This window comes from Paroedura picta, chromosome 2, assembly GCF_049243985.1.
Source record: "Paroedura picta isolate Pp20150507F chromosome 2, Ppicta_v3.0, whole genome shotgun sequence".
In the NCBI taxonomy this organism is placed as follows: domain Eukaryota; kingdom Metazoa; phylum Chordata; class Lepidosauria; order Squamata; family Gekkonidae; genus Paroedura; species Paroedura picta.
Window position 1 is genome coordinate 112,600,202 of NC_135370.1, and position 20,880 is coordinate 112,621,081.

A 20,880-nucleotide genomic window follows, 5' to 3' on the forward strand; every position below is an offset into this window, starting at 1 on the left:
TAATCTGACATCTGACATCATGTATAACTATGGAAACCCAATAGGTGTTCACCATTCTCGTGAGTAATAATAAAAATGGTATTTCAGAGGCAGGCTATGGAGAATCCTCCGTGAGCACATATGGGCTAGCCCTTCCTTGAAACCAGGCAGTATTAGGGAAAGCCTATCAGCAACAGAGGGGTGTTATGTCATGAACTGGGATATACCACTACTTTTAAAAATGAAACACATGAAGAATAACATATAGGAATTGAAATATATACCTCATTTTTAATGAAAATTTACTGAAATAGGTTTTGACATAATAAAACCCTTGGCATATTTTAACACATGAAGCAAAGTAGCCCTCAAACAGAACACATACTGAAGGCCATTCAACATACATGCAGCTTCTGAAGGTATAAAAACGATCAGTTTTCATACTAAAACTGCAGCACTTTCAGTTAACAAGCCACAAACCTATTTCAACCAAAACAGCAACATGCCTTGTCTCTTGGCAATTGATTTTAATAGATTAATACTTCAAATGCAACAATTTGTGATTTCCCCCCCCCTAGCCACGTTGCGTACAGTTTGGTTAAATTAAGTAACTACCTTTTAGAATTACTGTACATATCTGTTCTATTTTTGATTATTAAAATATATACACACACACAGAAATAACACACACCTCTCAAAACTGCTCAATCAGAAACCAGTAAAATCCATGTCAGTGCTGCTGCACAGAAAGAACACTGTTGTCTAGCAACCAAATGCATCAAGAATAATTCCTGTTTATTTTCAGAATGCATACCATTTTCACATAGGCATTCACCCAGCCACATAGACATATAAATCCACATACCTTTGGCCCCTCTGAGCACAAACCCAAATCCTTCATTGTCTTTTTTCTGCAGGACCACTGCCTTTTCTTCTATGATGCAGTCACTGTAGAGAGAATTCCGAGGATAGCGACCATTATTACATCCCTTCATCACCACTGTTGTAGCTGCTCCTCCAGAGTGCAGGTTCATCATCATCACAGCCAGTTAATCAAATAATATTGCGGTAACCAAACATCGGAAAAATATAACGGCAAAAAACAGAAGGAAGAAGACAAAGACAAGGCTTAATGGCAAGGGAGAACATGACAGTGCAACTTAATGGAGGGAATAATGCAGAGAAAGCAGAGGAAGAAACCATGCATGGTGGTAGCTGAATAAACGTGTGATCATGTCATCTGTGTGCTAGCCAGGAGTCTAAGAAGAAAAGAAAGTGAACTGAATGACAGTAGCATGAATAAACTCCTCAATCGTGGATATACCAGATGCATCTTCTAGTGAAGCCAAAATGAAACCAACCAGAAGAAAAATGAGGCAGCATTTTAAAAATTTTAAAGTTAGATCTGTTTGCTGTGTTATGTAGCTAAAAGGCACAAATATATTCAGAAGCTATGCCTTGCATCAAAAGCCCTTTTTCAGTCCTAGTGAGTGTTGCATGCTGCAAGAATCCCACATGATCATCTGACAGCCTACAATGCTAACAACGTGCAGCTGCCTTGGCGTCATCAGCACAAATTTTCACAGCATCAAGAATCTGCATAATTTAAATAGTAACAAGGCATGGATGTTCATGAGCACCTTTTTCCATAAAAAAAATGTATTGTGCCTTCCTAAAAGCTAGCTCAATGAAATGCTAATGAGCAGGCTGCTTTAAATACAGACACTGGATTGTATCTTTTTAAAAGGCAGTTTCTTAAAATTTCTGTGACAGTGACACTTGCATTGATGATTCTGGTGTTCTAAAATGCAGTTATTCATAGAATAGGTTTAGTTTAAGCTTTAACTGGCATGGTAAATTATGAGATATAAAAAATGTCAGTCATTTTGTTCATTTACAAAAATTCTATAAATCCAATGCAATTATAGTTATATATTTAGTTGGAAGCACATTTTAAAAACTCATAAATATACAGCTCTCTGATGCAAACTAATCTGCATCATACACTAAAGGGTATTTGCTTTATAAAGTTATTAGGAACAGCTACAAAATATGGTGGTGCAGTGGCATAAAACTATTGCTTTAATAATGATGGGAAGCAAGCAAGGTATGCAATTACCACAGGAATAATCAAGGCAGACAGTTTAAAGAAAATACCGGAATCCATCCTGTAAAAGCATTAAATGTCAATAATGCTTATAGATCTAATTAGCTAAAGCTGCAATACTGTACACATTCACACACTCTTAAACTGGCATACTGGTATAAGGTAAGTGAAAATGGAAGAAGGAGTAATGGATAGTTCCCAAACATTCAACAACTGGACCAAAAATAGCCAGTACCCTTTGGCAGAAATCCAGGTAGCAGTTGGCAGTTATAACGGGACTTTCTCTGAGAGAGAAAAGGGGAAAGTTGCCAGACACTGTTGGTTCTCTGGCTGGTAGATATGGCCAGACTTTCCTGTCTTGCATTCCTGATAAATGTCAATGAGATTTAAGTACAATTCAATTTAAACTGACATTAGGGAGGGTTGGGGGGAAATTTCAAAGCCCTCTCCTTCCAAATCCCCCTTTCCTCCTCATTCCTGGTTCCAATAGAAATTCCACAAAAGTTTAAGTAGATAATTTTTTAAAATCATCAGCATGACTCACGCAGTTACTTACACAGTTCCCACCCTTTCTCCTCAGAGCAACCCTATGAAGCTGACTAATCTGAGACTACATGATTTGTACAATATCTGGGCCTCCCAGGCAGATCCTTCCACTAACACACAAACATATAAGAAGGGAGGAACAGAAAACTACCCATTACCTCCCTCAGGTGAGATGTTCGAATTCTTCTTTGGTATTGCTGCCACTAGCCCTGGTTAATTTGTCTTTGCACTTGCTGGAGGCTCACCTCTGCTATCCAGCAACTGTCCAGAGGTACAGCTGCTCATCGCTGTACTCAGTAGTGTTAGGGGAGCAGCCTTGGCCATAGGTGAGGAATCCAGTTAATGCTTCTTAAATAAACAATTTTATTACTATGAGGCCCAACTCAAAGAATCACACAACAGTACTAACATGCAGGCTACAAAAGGAACCTGACGTGGAAGTAGTTATAAACTAAATGTGACATGGTTCTTCAGCATCTGACTGAAGGCTAGCGGAAGGCTAGCTGTTGGGTACACAGCACACGTGTTCACACATCCCACAAAAGCAACAATCTGCATTTCACATTCTGGACCCCACCATCTTTAAGAGGTGAACATGACTCCCCCTTCTTTTTCAGCTGCATACTCTACATACATGTGTGCTCATAAGAAATTAAATGTGGATACCAGGTTATAGTACTGAAGCTCACCAGAACCAGGTCTCTCCAATAGAGAGGTATCAGCCCATCAAAAAGATGGCATTTTTATCTCCAGCTTGTAAGACCAAATCTATCTGGTGTGATGGAGCTGTTCCAGGGCTTTGCCAGGATTTGGGGCTCCATCTCACTAGTATGTCTTCATAACTGTCAAGCTCCATCTGGCCTCCTACCTCTCATCCATAAGAATGTCATACTGGAAGCTCACAAAATAACGGGTCCTACATATTGTGCCAGTCACAATCTTGATCTGGTATTTTGTTCTGGATGGGATGAATGTGATCAGAAGGTGAAGGATATGATGATGGCTCCTTTATCATGGACAGATTGCTATTTGCTTGTGATTAGACTTACAGGGATACCAAGGCAGTACACAGGTGTGTATGGGGGGGGGTTCATTTAAATGATCTGCTCAACAGAGACAGAAGGAACTTTCTGGTGGATCTGTTGGATTTTCCTATTGATATTGCTAGTACTTTTGTCAATGCAGTGATTGAACTCTGGAACAAGAAAATAACCCAAATGGTTGACACAGTTGTTCCCATGCATCCCCTGTAAAGTGTTAGAGCTATAACTGAAAACTTCTCAGGACCAAGCCAATTAGACATGGCTGAAATATCTTTTTAAGTGTACTCCATGGCAAGGATGGCAGCAACCATGCCCCCCCCCCCAGCACTTTCCAGCTTAGTATAGTAGTTAGAATGTGGACTTCTAAATCTACTGAGCGGGGTATGAGTCCCTGCACCCCCACATGCAGTCAGCTGGGTGACCTTAGGCTTGCCACAGCACTGATAAAGCTGTTCTGATCTAACAGTAATATCAGGGCTCTCTCAGCCTCATCTGCCTTACAGGGTGTCTGTTGTGGGGAGAAGAAGGGGAGACAATTGTAAGCTGCTTTGAGTCCTTTGGGCAGTGAAAAGTAGCATATAAGAACTAACCCTTCTTCTCCTTCCCACCACCATTACAGTGGTAAAGTGTAGACCAATGGAGCTGTTCTGGAAGGTCAGCAGGAGATAGACTGCTTAGTAACTCGCTGTGACCCTTTGGCTCAACAATTTGTAGATAAATCTCTTGCATCCAGTTCGTACGTGAACTGTACATTAAGAGTGATAGAATCAGATGGTGTCCAGTTGCTGATGACTAGTTCTTTGAGATACTATTAAATAGCCAAGGGATTTCTCCACCACCACCACGCGTCCTCCACAAGGCAGTTGAGTGTGTCCATTACCGTGGGTGCCTCAGGGGAGAGGGGCGGCTGAGCCAGCGACATCATCTTTTGCGGCTGGATCCCGCTGCCATGGCAATAGGTGATCTGCTGTCAAGTCAGTGGTATGAGTAAGGCTGAATGGGCAGTGGCTTGACAATATAATGGTTTCTTGGATAAAATGAATTGCCTGGATCTTTTCCAATATGAACTTAGGCCAGGTTATATGACTGAAACAGCCTTAGTTACTCTGATGGATGACAGTATGCTGTATTTATGCTGTATTTGAGCCAGTGCTACAATGAAGCACAAAAGCAGAGGGGGAAAAGTATGGGTAACATGTTCAAATCCTAACCTGTGTGTGTGAGGGTTACCAACCCTGGCTTGGGAAATTTTTGGAAATCTGGGAGAGGAGCCTGGGGAGTTTGGGGAGGAGAAGGGAGCTCAGAGGGGGAGCGATTCCATAAGGGTCCTCCAAAGCTTCCATTTACTCCAGGGCAACTGATCTTTGTAGATCAGTTGTAATTCTAGGGAAATTCTAGGCCCTAGCTGGAGGATGACAATTATAGTTTGTGTGTGTGTGTGTGTGTGTGTAATTAAATTACTTAGCCACAAAATATTGCTTTAACTGACAGTGCTAGATTTGAGATGTTCAGGAAAGAAGTATGTAAATCCCCTTCAGTGCTGTTGTTGTTGTTATTAGGTGCAAAGTCATATCTGACCCATCGTGACCCCATGGACAATGATCCTCCAGTGCTGTTAGGTGAGATTAAAAACAAACAAACAGAAAATCACATATATTCCCATAGAATCATAGAGTTGGAAGGGGCCATACAGGCCATTTAGTCCAACCCCCTGCTCAACGCAGGATCAGCCCAAAGCATCCTAAAGTAGCGATCCCCAACCTGTGGGCCGCAGACCACATGTGGTCCTTCGACTAATTGGAGGTGGGCCCCGAAGGATGCCTTCTCCCCCCCCCCCGGCCCTTTACTTCATCCCCCCCCAGCCCTTTACAACACTTCATTGTTGTGGCATGTCTGTATCTTATTTTGAAGGGATGTTTAAACATTACCATAGCGACCAGAGAGCGCTAGGGCAGTGGTTGAGAGTAGAGGAGTAAACTACCCTCCCCACCGGGCCTCAGTAAAAGGCGTTGAGTGGTCCCCGGTGAGGCCTATCATGCACGGCCGCTGAAACGGTGACATGGAGAACAAGGAGGAGGAAGAAGCGAAGCAAACCGATTATGCACGGGACAGAACACAATGGCAGCAAAACCCAGAGAATCCGATTATGCACAGGGCTACTCCAGAGCCGCTTCTGGTTGCGCCCTGATCCCAGGAAGCTCCACTTTCTTCCGCATCTCGCTAATGAGGCTTTTTCGGCGGCATAAGTTGACTCTGCACCCGGTTGCCGCCTGCAGCGTGCATAATTGGTGATTTTAGCCGCCGCCATTCCACCCCGAATGCAGACTTTCCACTCCGTGCATAATGGGCCTGAGTGATCCCTGGCGTTGAGTGGTCCCCGGTGATAAAAAGGTTGGGGACCACTGTCCTAAAGCATCCAAGATAAGTGCGTATCCAACCTTTGCTTGAAGACTGCCAGTGAGGGGGAGCTCACCACCTCCTTAGGCAGTCTATTCCACTGCTGAACTACTCAGACTGTGAATTTTTTCCCCCTGATATCTAGCCTATATCGTTGTACTTGTAGTTTAAATCCATTACTGCGCATCCTTTCCTCTGCAGCCAACGGGAACAGCATCCTGCCCTCCTCCAAGTGACAACCTTTCAAATACTTAAAGAGGGCTATCATGTCCCCTCTCAACCTCCTTTTCTCCAGGCTGAACATAGGGCTTGGTCCCTTGGCCCCAGATCATTCTCGTCACTCTCCTCTGTACCATTTCATTTTTATCTGTGTCCTTCTTGAAGTGAGGCCTCCAGAACTGCACACAGTACTCCAGGTGTGGTGCTTTGAAACCTAACTACAAGGTGAAGCAAAAGATATGTGACAACACCAAAGTCCATTAACTTCTTCCAAAATACTGTCTGGCTAACCATTTGTGAATTATTTGGTATGGATTTTCAGTGACCTCCTCTCAAGCAACAGGAGGCTAGAATTAAAGTATAATCCTGTTTGATTCATATACAGAATGTTAAACCGAAAGTTGCAGTTGAGTAAGTCCTCAGGTGAATACTAAAGTAATAATATAACATGAAAGACAGGATCTGCTGCTATTGGGCTGGGGACAAGTGTCTATTTATAGCCCCCTCCATGAGCAAAGGAATGAGTGGATGATCCTAGTAATTAACAACTTCAAGATTAATATAGACCCTGTACTTGATTGCTTACATTTCCCTGGGCATTGATCATGCAGTTGAGCAGACTGTTGCTATAAAATATGCAACACTGAAATAATTAAGGATAGAAATTTAAATTACTTGGTGCTAAACATCGATAGTGCATTTGGTCCTGCATGCCCCCGCCCCCAACACACACCCAGTTCCAGCCTAAAATGAATATAAAAACAGAAGCTGCTGTGGACTTGTGACTTGCAAGCCTGAAATATTTTCAGACTGCAATATAAGGATGCTTTGAGACATCACAGCCAGCCCTCACAGCAACCTGGGCTCATCTGACCTGAGTTGCTGCCAATACAGCAGCATAGGATGCAAACACATACTCCTTTTTATAGACTACAGCTGAACTGGAAAGAAGCTTGATCAGCTGGAGCTGATAGGGAAGAAGAGATTGACATGATAAGAAGTATTATGTTTATATACCCCTCCCCATCCTATATTATACAAGTGAGCTGGATGCTATGTGGGCTCTGAAGAATATCTGAAAACACTGCAAATAAATGTATGCACTGATCTATCTAATATCACAAAAACACATCTCCATCTTATTCGTGTAATGGGGAAGGAAAAAGAAGAGCATGCACAAATTCTATTATGCATTTTTTCCCAAAGTCCTGCATATTTTTAAGACTTCTGACAGATCTCAAAATCTACAAAAGCATTACTGAAAGTGGGGAAGGGATAACAGCTGTTTCTGTTGATTTTATAGCAAGCACTACTTGCATGATTTCACATGCATTTTAGGAACAACTTTGATATGACCAGTTTTACATCTCTGAACATAAAAAGGATATAACATCCCCTCCGCAAAAGGTTATGATTGACTTTAAGAGCTGAACAAGGACCAAACATAACTGAAATAATATTTAATTTTTCAAAAATGACACATAAAGCAATAGATTCAGGTAGGTAGCTGTTTGTTTGTAATAGGCATGGGCAGTTCAACTTGGAGAAGTCAAAAAGAACCCAAATCAATGATACCTTTTCTGGAACTTTTTGGCTCATACAAGCTGAACCACCCATCCGCTGCATTTGGTTTGATTCCCTTGGTGGAGTGGTTAGGAGTGTGGACTTCTAATCTGGTGAGCTGGGGTTGATTCCACACTCCCCCACATGCAGCCTGCTGGGTGACCTTGGGCTTGCCACATCACTGATAAAGCTGTTCTGACTGAGCAGTAATATCAGGGCTCTCTCACAGCCTCACCCACCTCACAGGGTGTCTGTTGTGGGAGAGGAAAGGGAAGGTGACTGTAAGCTACTTTGAGACTCCTTCTGGCAGAGAACAGTGGCATATAAGAACTGACTGTTCTTTTTCTTCCCTGAAGCAGAGTGGCCAGATTGTGATTCAGTCATGATTTGACTGTCCAAATACATCTTGCCACTCTTTCTTAGGCAGTGCCTAAGAAGGCAGAGGGAGAGTGTATGCCTATCAGCTGTTGCTAACAGATGTCCTACCTGCTCTATTTGAATGCCTTCCCAAGTGGATTTTATTGTCCTGCATAGTGCAGGGGGTTGGACTAGATGGCCCATTAAGTCCCTTCCAACTCTATTATTCTATCCCATTTAAATCCCAGTGGGATGCCTGTCATGAACAGCTGATGGATACACAGGCCACAGGTGCGACCAACATGCACCTCCATTTAAAATGGAGCCAGTGGGGGTCCTGTCATCAACAGCTGATCAGCACAGAAATGACCAGGATGCCCATCTGCTAGTGATGACAGGTGCCCCCATTTCAACGTCTTCCCAACTGGGAAGGCATTTCAGTGGAGCTGCATCAATAGGTGATGTCAATGCTGGCCGCAGGAGCAACCAGAATGGCCACCAGCTGATGATGGTAATAGGTTTCCCCCGCCCCATTTAAATGCCTTCCCAACTGGGCAGGTATTTAAATGGAGCTGACAGTGTCCCTGTCATAAACAGCTGATGGGCTTGATGGCATCAGTTAGAAGGAAACAGCTAGCATGCTGATCAGCTGAAGCCCTGAAACTTTTTGGATTTGACTGAATCCGAAAAGGTGAAGGGGTATTTATGTATTTTGGATTCAACCGAATTGTTTTTGTCTAAATCCAAAACAGCATGATTTTTTTGCGCATACCTAGTAACATAACTAGTAAAGAACTTTTTATAAATAAAACAAAATGTCCAGAAAATAGGACATAGGTATTCTATTCTTGTTTCAAAACTTTTGTGAGTCGAACATGATAATAAAAATGGCATAGAAGTGTTATGTTTATTGCTAAAGTATTGGTAGCTTTCTACTGAATGTATACACAAACATTAACATAACTCTTAAGTATAGCAGAAATCAAGTCTTTAGTAGTGCTACCCTAGGCAGAGTTGCACTCTTCTGTTCATTAAACTTAATGGACTTAGAATGGCATAACTATGTTTGTTTATTGAAAAATTAGTCTGCATATAACCATCAACTTTCTCAAACAGATGAATTGAGAGAGAAGCAAACTCTTTTTGCTTTAGGATGCTTAGGGCTGATCCTGTGTTGAGCAGGGGGTTGGACTAGATGGCCTGTATGGCCCCTTCCAACTCTATGATTCTATTATTTTATGATTCTTTTGTATCACTTGATCTCAGCTTAGCTGGTGACCTCCATGTTATCTTGTAGTCATCTGCAGTGATCATGATAGTTCAAAGAACAGGCCAATAACTCCCTCCTCTGTCAAGCCTAATCATGGTGAGTAAGCTGCCTGAATTCTTGGTATTACCTTTTTATAATAAAAATCACATATCAGGGAACCTCCCTTTTAAAGGAGTGTCTCCTCTTCCCACCAATCCCCAGGTGGGAGAAGGGCCCTTGCCTCCAGATGCTTCCTTCCTAGAAGCCTGCCCTCCACAGACCTGTGCCCAGCCTCCCTGATGGTGCACCTCTGCTGTCACTGGGAGTGCTGCTACGACTGCTGCAATTCCCAGTCTCCCCAGACAGGGTGGGAGTCTCTTTTCAGTTGGTGCTGTGCCTTCCCTCCCACTGTAGCAGGTTGCAGGGAGGTGGAGTATCCTAGTCCTTAATGAGGGCAATGACTGGATTCAGGGTGCCATTTGGCATCATGTGGTTTATTATGAGAAGATTATAGGCTTGAAGGCACCACACAGTAGGATATATGCCTGGCTTGGTAGTTTGTTTCTTTTTATTTCCTTCAGTCCTCTCGGTATGACAGTAATAAAGTTACTGGAGTCCTGGGGCCTGAGAAAGCATAACAGATATAAAGCAGGTTTCTTGTTTGACTGTTTTTGATAGGAACAGCACCCAAACTCTACTTGTCTTCCAAATACCTGATGTCCCTAATGGACTCTCTTCCTAACAGCAGACCTCCTAACCCTCATTCTACCAAAATCCAACAGCCTCTAACTCTCACATTTTACCACTGGTGTTTTCCTTCACTACTTTGCCTCTCAATTGGCCCTTCCAACCAGGCAAAATGAAGCAGAACCTGGTACAGATGGGCGGGCAGGGGAGGGGGAGTGAGGCAAGCTTAGAAGGGAGCTGCTTCCTGGCAGCAGGGGAGGTGGCCTGGGGAACAGCTCAGTGGTGCAGCTCAAGTGGAAGAGCTAGCTGAGCTGCAAAGTGAAGCAGAGCCAACATGGCTGGGGAGGAGAGAGGCAAACTGAAAAGGGAGTTGTTTCTCAGCAGAGGAGAAGGTGGTCTGGGGAGCAGCTTGGCAGTGCAGCCTCGCTGGCAGGGCAGGTACTAGAACAAATGGGGGGGGGGAGGGGATCTTCTTTTATTTACCAAATGGAGGAAATGGCTTCATTACATTTTTGATTAAAAACTTTAAAACTTGCCTTGTCCATTTCGTTTTCCAAGTGATCCAAGCCTAGCTTTCAACTCTTAATGTTAGACTTGCTCCATTCTTGCAAAAAAGAAAAAAAAATTCTAAACCAGCCTTTCTCAGCTTTTTTACCACTGAGAAATCCCTGAAACATTCTTCAGGGATTCAAGGCACTCCAAAAGTGGTGTGATCATGCAGAATATGCTTGGGAAGCATAGCTGTGTACATGTCCACCTGGGGCCCCTCCACTTCTCACTTCCTCCATGGCCAACATTGGCCATTTGGGGATGGGGAGCAGGTCAACATGACTACATATGATTATATCATCTGATAAATGTTTAAGAAATTTTAAAACATATATAAAATTAATTAACTCCCACTCATCCAGGAAATCCTTCCAGGGCCAACCAGGGCCCAGAGAAATCCTGTGCTAAATTAATGAATGGAGGGAGAGCACAGAGGATTTAAAAGTCAGCCATCTGACAGAAACTACAGATGGAAAATTCTCTACCGCTAAATTCAAAAAACATACCCTGATTGAAACTGACCAATAAGGATAGACCAATCATGTGGCTTCAACAACTATCCATCTGTTTCTCATTGAAATGAAAAATACATATTCCACAATTCCTAAAAGAAAATTGGATTTTTAAAAATTTACAGAGTGCAGGGACAAAATACTGCCTTGAATTCTCCAATAAAAAGTAAGCCATGAGATCAAAAAGGACCTCTGTCAGCAGGCCAGCAGTTAAACTGCCAAACTCCTCCTGAATATTTTTTAAAGATATAACTACTGATTTCTTTTATTTCCTTTTTTTAGGGAGGGAACCCCTCCCTGATCCCTACTATGTTAGAAAATTTCCAGTTTTCCATTCTTGGGCAAGGTGCTAGCGTTGATGGTTGTTTCTCAGACCCACAAGCTCTTTGAAAAAATGTTTTTCTGGATTCATTTATGTCTGGCCAGGATTTGGAAAGGTACTGCTTTAGTCACCTTGGTTGATGACCTCTATCAAGAAATAGATAGAGGGAATGTGACCCTGCCAGTTCTTCTGGATCTCCCAGCAACCTTTGATACTATTGACACTAGTATCCTACTGAACACTGGAACTATCAGGCATCATATTACAGTGGATTGAGTCCTATTGGGGAGGGTCAGTCTCAGAAGGTAGTGTTCTAGGATTCTTGCTTTGCCCCATGGCCATTAGGTTCCATGATATTTAATATCTATATGAAGCCACTAGGAGAGTTCATCAGAAAATATGGACTGTGGAGTCACCAGTATGTGGAGAATGCCAGCTTTACCTTCTTTTTCATAGTGTTGGGGGAAATAAACCCACACCAGATTGTACCCTCTGCAATCAAAGCACTGACTGTGACCCCAATAAACCTTTTGCACTTGCCCAAGCATTGCAAACACATCTGAAAACCCTGGCAAAAATTACCAAAATATAAAAAGAGGTGCAATGCCCCTCCCCACTGATTTAAGGTTCCAATTCAGTTGCATACCCAGAGAGAGAGAGAGAGAGAGAGAGAGAGAGAGAGAGAGAGGGAGAGAGGGAGAGAGAGAGGGAGAGAGAGGGATCAATGGTGTTTCATCAGACTGGAGGGAGGTGAGTAGCGGGGTACCTCAGGGCTCGGTGCTCGGTCTGGTACTTTTTAACATATTTACTAATGATCTCGATGAGGGGGTGGAGGGACTACTCATCAAGTTTGCAGATGACACCAAATTGGGAGGACTGGCAAATACTCCAGAAAATAAAGACGGAGTTCAATGAGATCTGAACACAATGGAAAAATGGGCAAATGAGAACAAGATGCAATTTAATAAAGATAAGTGTAAAGTTCTGCATCTGGGTCAGAAAAATGAAAAGCATGCCTACTGGATGGGGGATACGCTTCTAGGTAACACTGTGTGAATGAGATCTTGGGGTACTTATGGATTGTAAACTAAACATGAGCAGGCAGTGTGATGCAGTGGTAAAAAAGGCAAATGCCATTTTGGGCTGTAGCAACAGGGGCATCCCATAAAAATCACAAGATGTCATAGTCCCATTGTATACGGCACTGGTCAGACCACACCTGGAGTACTGTGTGCAGTTCTGGAGGCCTCACTTCAAGAAAGACGTAGATAAAATGGAAGAAAGCCTGGAGAAAAGGAGGTTGAGAGAGGACACAATAGCCCTCTTTAAGTATTTGAAAAGTTGTCACTTGGAGGAGGGCAGGATGCTTTTTCCATTCAATCCAGAGGAAAGGGCGTGCAGTAATGGGTTTAAACTACAAGTACAATGATATAGTCTAGATAGGGAAAAAAATTTCACAGTCAGAGTAGTTCAGCAGTAGAATAGGCTGCCTAAGGAGGTGGTGAGCTCCCCCTCACTGGCATTCTTCAAGCAATGGTTGGATGCACACTTTTCTTGGATGCTTTAGGATGCTTTGAGCTGATCCTGCATTGAGTAGGGGGTTGGACTAGATGGACTGTACGGCCCCTTCCAACTCTATGATTCTATGAGAGAGAGAGGTATATGCTTTACCTTAGATTGTTTAGGTATAGCTAAATGAGGCACAGGAACAAAAGAGTTATAAGACAAAAGGCTTTACTTGTGTGTGTGTACTCCTCCAAAAATCCACTGCCACAATCCCCAACCTGCTACTGCTCTCTGTGCCCTCCACACCCCCAAGCCAACACAGAAAGCCCCTCAACTCCTCCACGAGGATGCCTTTGCACTCCATGGCCCACCACAATTCCTACCCTCCTGCCCACCAGGAGCCTGGGGAGTGTCTTATTGCAATACTTTACATCTCCCACCCGTCTCGCCTTGATCTACCAACTGCTGAGGTAGGTTGGAGAGGGCTGAGCATGTGTTCTGCACTACCTACCATTCTTGACCATTGGGGAATGGAGTGGGAAGCCAGATATAGAATCATAGAGTTGGAAGGGGCCATACAGACCATCTAGTCTAACCCCCTGCTCAATGCAGGATCAGCCCTAAGCATCCTAAAGCATCAAAGAGAAGTGTGTATCCAACCTTTGCTTGAAGACTGCCAGTGAGGGGGAGCTCACCACCTCCTTAGACAGCCTATTCCACTGCTGAACTACCGCTGCATCACACTGCCTCTTGTTGCATCTTGTTCTCATTTTCCCATTTTCCCATTGTGTTCAGATCTCGTTGAACTCTGTCTCTATCTTCCGGAGTATTTGGCAGTCCTCCCAATTTGGTGTCATCTGCAAAGTTCTCCGGAAAGTTCTTTGAGCACTCTCGGGTGCATTTCATCTGGCCCAGGGGATCTGAACTCATCCAGTGCAGCTAAATGCCTCTCGACAAACTCTCTATCCATGTTAACCTGCCACCCAGACACTATCCTTTGGCTACTGACATCTCTAGATGTGCCTAAACCCTTTGACCTTTGGGAAAAAACAGATGTAAAATAGGCACTAAGCCTTTCTGCTTTCTCTGCATCTTCCGTTAGAGTTTGTCCATCCACACCCAACAGTGGGCCTATTGCCTCCTTTACTTTATGTTTGCTCCTCAATCTTTTCTTGTTACAATGGGCTTCCCTGGCCAATCTTAGCTCACTCTCAGCTTTGGCCTTCCTGATGATTGATCTACGGTGCCTAGTAACCTGTAGGTATCTACTCTACCCCAGCCCTGCCACCAAAGCAACCCTCTTGCCACCAAACAGGGGAGTGGGAGACTGCGTGGCTGCAATCTGCATTCCCCCTCACATCAGCTTCCTGGATGCCTGAAGAGCTGGGGGGGCACCAGCCTGTTTTAAAAATGGGATTCCCTACTAGTGAATTAAATAAATAATAAATGTAGCTAAAGATGAGGGGAAAATAATATTAAATTTATTAGTGGGTAGAAAGGAAATAGAGAAAGGTGACGAAATGGGCTTGCTAGGTGAAGGAAAAGAAGAAATATTATGTAGAAAGTGATACAGGAGAAAAAGAAGTGCAGCTTGCATGTCCTTTCAGGTTCCCAAGTAACCCACTGGGCCAGATGTGGCAACCAGCAATATGCAACTGGGCTATAATCTTTCTAGGTTGAGGCTGGTAGAGGAGATTAAAGTAGGTTTGCTGATGGGTGGAAAGGAGAGACGGAGACAGGAAAAAATGTTATAGGAGTTTTAAGGAAAGGCAAAAAGGAATAATGAGGGGAGGGGAAAATGAGTTACCACCAAATGTATTTGTGGGTTTCCACTTGCGTTGCACTGTTTTGAAGACTTAAGAAAGATACATAAATATTTCCACATGCCACTATAATATAATTGCACACACGCTCAAAGAGATGGTTGCTAATAGTAAAGAAATAATAGATTAACAACTACTATCCAAATTATTTTTTATCAATAACTTCCTTCTCTATTTGTAAAAAGAAAGCACTCAAAGATGAAAATATTTTAGTCCACAACTTTTAAGAGACAATGGGTAGTATCCTACCCACCACCAGTACCTTGTGGTGGTGGAAGATGTGGATCTTCCCCATATTTTCCGTCTCCAACAGTCTCATTTGACTCTTTAAACACAGATTCTGCAGGTCATGGATGCTGCAGGGACAAAAAAGTGATGCTTGCTTACAGTCTGCAGTCAGGAGGGGAATCAGGTAAATTGCCCTCTCATTTATCATCTAAACTCTACTATGGAACATCCTACCAAGCATTGTAACCATTCTGAGGAAAATTAGCTGAGCTGCTCTTTTAAGTAAGCAGGCACATTTTAGAATCCAGTGGTTAACTGTAGATGAAGGGTGGGGGTAAGGGCAGGTGGTGCTTGTGGTGGAAGTGCCATCATGTTGAACTGGAAATAACTGTATATATCAAAAAGAGATTAAAATAGAGCAAGAAGATGTGGCTAAGTTTTTTTCATTGACCTGACACTTTTCTTTCTTATATTTTTGTTACCATGTACTCCTTCTGTATTTGCTTCCGTGGTTTGCCATTGCCTGATTCCCATCCAATAAAAAAACAAGGACCAACCATGCTTAACTTCAGAGATTCCTGGAGATTGGGTTAGGCTGGGTCATCCAAGATTAACTTGGAGATTGGGTTAGGCTGGGTCATCCAGGTTAGGGTAAGGGCAGGTACTCCCTCATTGTCATCTTCCAGCAAATAACAGTATCATCTTCTCAATGTTCTGCCAGGCCCTAACATACATTATTTGGTAAAACTCTCATCATACACACACCCCTCTTTCTCTGAAGTCACCAGAGTTCAGCCGTGGTCTTTAATTTTTAAAACTGCAAAGAAAAGAAATAAAGTGGCCAATAAGGTATAAAAGAAACACTGCAAATGAAAATTAAACATCTTGAAGTAAAACCTGTGAGTGGCCACCCCCCCAACACACACACCAAAAACATCTCATCTTCTCTCTGCCATATGCACACAATTTTCTCTAACAGCTTATGTTGTATTGTTATGATGCTTTTTTAATTATTACAGGCTATTTTAGAATAAAAGTAATAAACAAATAGTGACTGTGCTGCAGATATATGACAATGATCTTCCATCATCTTTTTGGTACTATTATTATTTCACATTTCTCTCTTTTTCATAAACCTGTCATTCCTACACATTCAGCTTTAGGCTTTTTAACCACAAAGTGGCCATAATAAACCAGAGTTGTAAACTGTTCTTTAAAAAAACCTTGAAACGTTCTGGTAATGTAATAGCATTCATACTGCAAGAGTGAGTGAGGGGAGCAGGAATGGACTATATCCTGTCTGAGAGAAAGAATGTTTGATGCCTTTACACTTTGTGCAAGGAGCCTGCATAAAAACTAAAAACGTTAGAATTAGCCTAAGGGATGAAGGCTTCTTCCTCTTTCTAAGCATACTGGTTTGGTTCAGATATAGTGCACACTTTGGGGACACTTGGGCTTAAGTACTTCCCCCCCATTAGTAGTGTCACAATCTAATTAATCGCTTCTTTCATAGTCTGTCAATTTAGATGGAGGAAGAAGAAATAATTAATTGGCTCATGAAGGACAAGAGGAGAAAGAAGCAGCAGCATGCAAATCCAAGCAACCTCTGGGCTTGCTTATGTACCTTCAAAATATGGTTTCTGCCATTATATCCAAAGCAAATTATTGCATTATATCTGGTAGCTCCTTCTCTCAATCAGTAATATAAAATTCTCCTGATACATACTTCTCCTTGGATTTAGAGGCTACAACCTTATGTCACATTATTTCCTGAAGATAATCTCAGAATTGTATGTATGTATGTATGTATGTATGTATTTATTATTTATTTATTTATTATATTTATATACCGCCCTCCCCGGGGGCTCAGGGCGGTTTACATAATAACACAAGAACAATACATGGAACAGTCTTATAAAACATTTGGGTAACGGTGCAATAATAACATAATTGTAAACATATAACATTATAATTGTGTAACCAATAAACAATACAACGTTGCAATATACAAACAGGTCCAGAGTGTATAGGTGGTGTTCTGAGGGGGGCAGGGAGCAGGGGCCCTTTGGTCGCTGTTGGTTATATATATCTGGTCTCAACCGAATGCCTGGCGGAAGAGCTCCTCCTTGCAGGCCCTGCGGAACTGTCCCTGATCTTCTCTAGGAGCTCGTTCCACCAGGTGGGGGCCAGAACAGAGAATGCTCTGGCCCTGGCTGAGACCAGGCGGACTTCTTTAGGGCCAGCGACCTTTAGTTGGTTGGTAGCAGTGGAGTGCAGGGCTCTTTTGAGGGTGTAGGCAGGGAGGTCCCTCAGGTACACTGGGCCCTGACCGCGTTTGGCCTTGAAGGTAATTACCAGAACCTTTAGTCTGATCCGGAATTCAACTGGCAACCACTGCAGTTGATGGAGAATGGGCTGGATGTGGGATCTCCACAGTGTTGCAGTGAGGATCCTGGCCGCTGCATTTTGAACCAGCTGTAGCTTCCAGATCAAGACTAAGGGCAGGCCAGCGTAGAGCAAGTTACAAAAGTCCAGTCTAGAGGTGACCGTCACATGGATCACTGTGGCTAGGTGTTCTGGGGCCAGGTAGGGTGCTAGTAGCTTGGCTTGGCGGAGGTAGTAGAATGCCAGCTACGCTACTTTTGTGATCTGGGTTTCCATTGTGAGGGAAGTGTCCAGAATCACGCCTAGGTTACTGGCGGAGTGAGCCATAGAGAGCAGCACACCATCCAGGGTAGGCAGGCACGCTTCCTCATATGGGCCCTTCCTACCCAGCCACAGGACCTCTGTCTTTGAAGGATTGAGCTTCAGACGACTCTGCTTGAGCCATTTCATCACTGCTTCTAGGCAGCTGGCTAATGCTTCTGGGGGAGAGTCAGGGCGGCCATCCATCAGGAGGAGGAGCTGGGTGTCATCTGCATATTGATGGCAACCCAGTCCAAACTTCCGTACCAGTTGTGCAAGAGGGCGCCCAAAGATGTTGAATAGGATAGGAGAGAGGACCGCTCCCTGTGGGACTCCACAAGTAAGTTGTCGGCGGTCTGATGTTCTTTCTCCTATTGCTACCCTCTGTCCACAATCCCAGAGGAAGGAGATCAGCCATTGAAGGGCTGTCCCTCATATTCCGGCATCGATGAGGCGGCGAGCTAGTAGCTCATGATCGACTTTGTCGAATGCTGCTGAGAGGTCTAGTAATATCAGCAGTGCCGACCCGCCTCGGTCCAACTGGCGACGGAGGTCGTCCATCAGGGCAACTAGCACTGTCTCTACCCCATGGCCAGGCCAGAAACCTGACTGGGATGGGTCTAGGACCAAAGCTTCTTCCAGGTATTCCGTCAGTTGGTTTGCAACTGCCCTTTCAATCATCTTCCCCAGAAACGCTAAATGCGAGACGGGTCTGTAATTGTTAGGCTCTCGCGGATCTAGAGATGTTTTTTCCAGCAGTGGGCGTACCACAGCCTCTTTCAATCCCTCCGGGAGTTCTCCCGTTGTGAGAGATAGGTTGATTATCTCCCGGAGGGGGCCCTTTATCCTTATGCTAGCTGTTTTTAAGAGCCAGGATGGGCAAGGGTCTAGTGGGCATGTGGTTGGCCTTGCTGTTGCTAGTATCCTGTCCACTTCGGTCAGCGTGAGTCGTCTGAAGTAACTCACTTTTCTCCAAAGATGGCCAAGGGGCCTCTAGTTCACTTTTTGTATCTAAGGTTGGTGGGAGGTCGTGGCGGAGTGTCGAGATTTTATCTGCAAAATGACTCGCAAATGCCTCACAGCTGATGTCCAATTGGCTACTGTTCTGTTGCCCTTCAGCCAGGGCAGTGAGGGATCGAACTACCTTAAACAACTGAACCGGGCGTGAGTCTGCATATGCGATGGTAGCCGAGTAAAAATTGCATTTTACAAACTTCACCGCCATCTCATAGGCCTTCATCTGCATTCTATAAGATGTTCTCAAGGCTTCGTCACGAGTCTTCCTCCAAACTCGCTGTAGCCGTCTCTGTTCCCGTTTCTTTTTGCGAAGCTCCTCGGTGTACCAGGGGGCCCGCTTGAGACGGGGCCGGAGAGGACGTCGGGGAGCTCTCTCATCAATGGCAGTCAGCAGTCTGTCATGCCAGTCGTTGACCAGGCCATTGAGAGAAGTGCCGGGAGGCATTGGTTCCCGCAGAGCGTTCAGGAATCCAATTGGATCCATAAGTCTCCGTGGGCGAGCTAAAATTTGCTCGGTGCCCAACTGAGGAGGGGGTGGTAGCCTTAGCCGAGCCTTCAGGGCATAGTGGTCTGACCATGGCATGGCTGTTGCCGTGACCAGATCCACATTCAGACCTATGCTAAAAATAAGATCCAGGGTGTGGCCTGCCTGATGGATGGGGCCAACAACAAATTGTGACAGCCCTAGTGTCGCCATGGTTGACACCAGGTCCTGCCCAATTCTAGAGGACGGTAGCTCAGCATAGACGTTAAAGTCCCCCAGAATTAATAGGCTGGAGAACTGTAGCGTCCAGGCCGCCACCACCTCTAGCCGGGCAGGCAGAGCATCTGGCGGTGCATTGGGCGCGCAGTACACTAGCCAGATGGCCACGCTCTCAATTGATCCCCATCCAAGGCCAACACATTCAATGCCTGGTATTGATGGCGCAGGAAGGGATTGCCACCCCTCCTCCCTGCCCCGCTGTCCGAGACTGGTGGAGGACAGAGAACCTGGCAGGGGCTAGATCTATGTATGTATGTATGTATGTATGTATGTATGTATGTATGTATGTATGTATGTATGTATGTATGTATGTATGTATGAATGAATGAATGAATGTTTTGATTTATATCCCAGAACTCTCACTGAGTGGCTCATGGTGGGTCACAATCGAAATACAAAGCCCCATAAAATTCTAAAAAATCCCAATCCCCATTAAAACTCAATAAACCCACCCCCCAGATGGCAATCAAGTTCCCACATCTCGATTCAAAGATTCGTTTGTACACACAACCATGGAGGGATGCCTAAGCAGACTAACTCAGGAAGGGGCCCAGATTTTACATGTCCTGGCCTTGCCCAAAGACCTGGTGAAAGAGCTCCATTTTGCTCCATTGAGACAGTTCTGTCAGAGTCAACAGCTCACCTGGGAGCTTATTCCACCAGGTTGAGGCCAAGAGCAAAAACGCCATGGCCCTGGTTGAGGCCAGGTGTACCTACCTCAGGCCAGGGATCTCCAACAGGTTAGCACCCACCAGACACAAAGCCTGGTGAGGGGTGTAAGGAGATAGGCGGTCTCAAAATATGTGTGGCCTAGACCGCAGATGGCCTTAAATGTTAATACCAAGATCTTGAACTTGATCCAAGCTGCAACTGGCAACCAATGAATCTGCCTCAGCATAGGCTGGATATGGGTCCTCCACGATGTCCCAGGGTGGACACTAGCAGCCATATTTTGCACCAGCAGCAATTTTTGGATCAGGGACAAGTGTAGGCCCATGTAGAGCAAGATACAATGACTGTTGCAACTCGTGGTCAACCATATCAAATATGGTTGACAGATCTAGCATCATGAGGATAGCTGTCGAGCTGGCACTGGAGATCATCTGTCAAGTCTCCACCCTGTGGCTCAGATAGAAGTCCAACTGGTATTGGTTGAGCGCCAAAGTTTCCTCCAAGGATGTTGGATTTGGTCTGCTGTGGCCCTTTCAACTAGCTTACCCAGAAATGCAAGATGTGAGACTGGGCGGTAGCTGGCCAGGTCCTGCAGATCCAGTGATCTTTTTTTTCAGCAGGGGATAAACCACTACCCCTTCAGCACCTCTAGGAAC

The 20,880-nt window shown here is 44.2% G+C and overlaps 1 protein-coding gene and 1 long non-coding RNA gene across 10 annotated transcripts in view; one reads left to right on the forward strand and one right to left on the reverse strand.

The window, feature by feature from the left end:
• LOC143830139 (uncharacterized) overlaps window positions 1-1,755 on the forward strand; it is a 50,901-nt gene extending 49,146 nt beyond the window's left edge. For both annotated transcript variants that reach the window (XR_013228361.1, XR_013228360.1), the window contains exon 2: window positions 897-1,755. This is a non-coding gene — a long non-coding RNA (uncharacterized LOC143830139). The remainder of the gene's footprint in view (window positions 1-896) is intronic.
• The window catches only part of SHANK2 (SH3 and multiple ankyrin repeat domains 2), a 510,912-nt gene that overhangs the window by 207,499 nt on the left and 282,533 nt on the right, over window positions 1-20,880 (reverse strand). For all 8 annotated transcript variants that reach the window (XM_077322114.1, XM_077322109.1, XM_077322108.1 and 5 more), the window contains one exon: window positions 845-927. In XM_077322114.1, coding sequence (XP_077178229.1) covers window positions 845-927 — 83 coding nt within the window. The remainder of the gene's footprint in view (window positions 1-844; window positions 928-20,880) is intronic.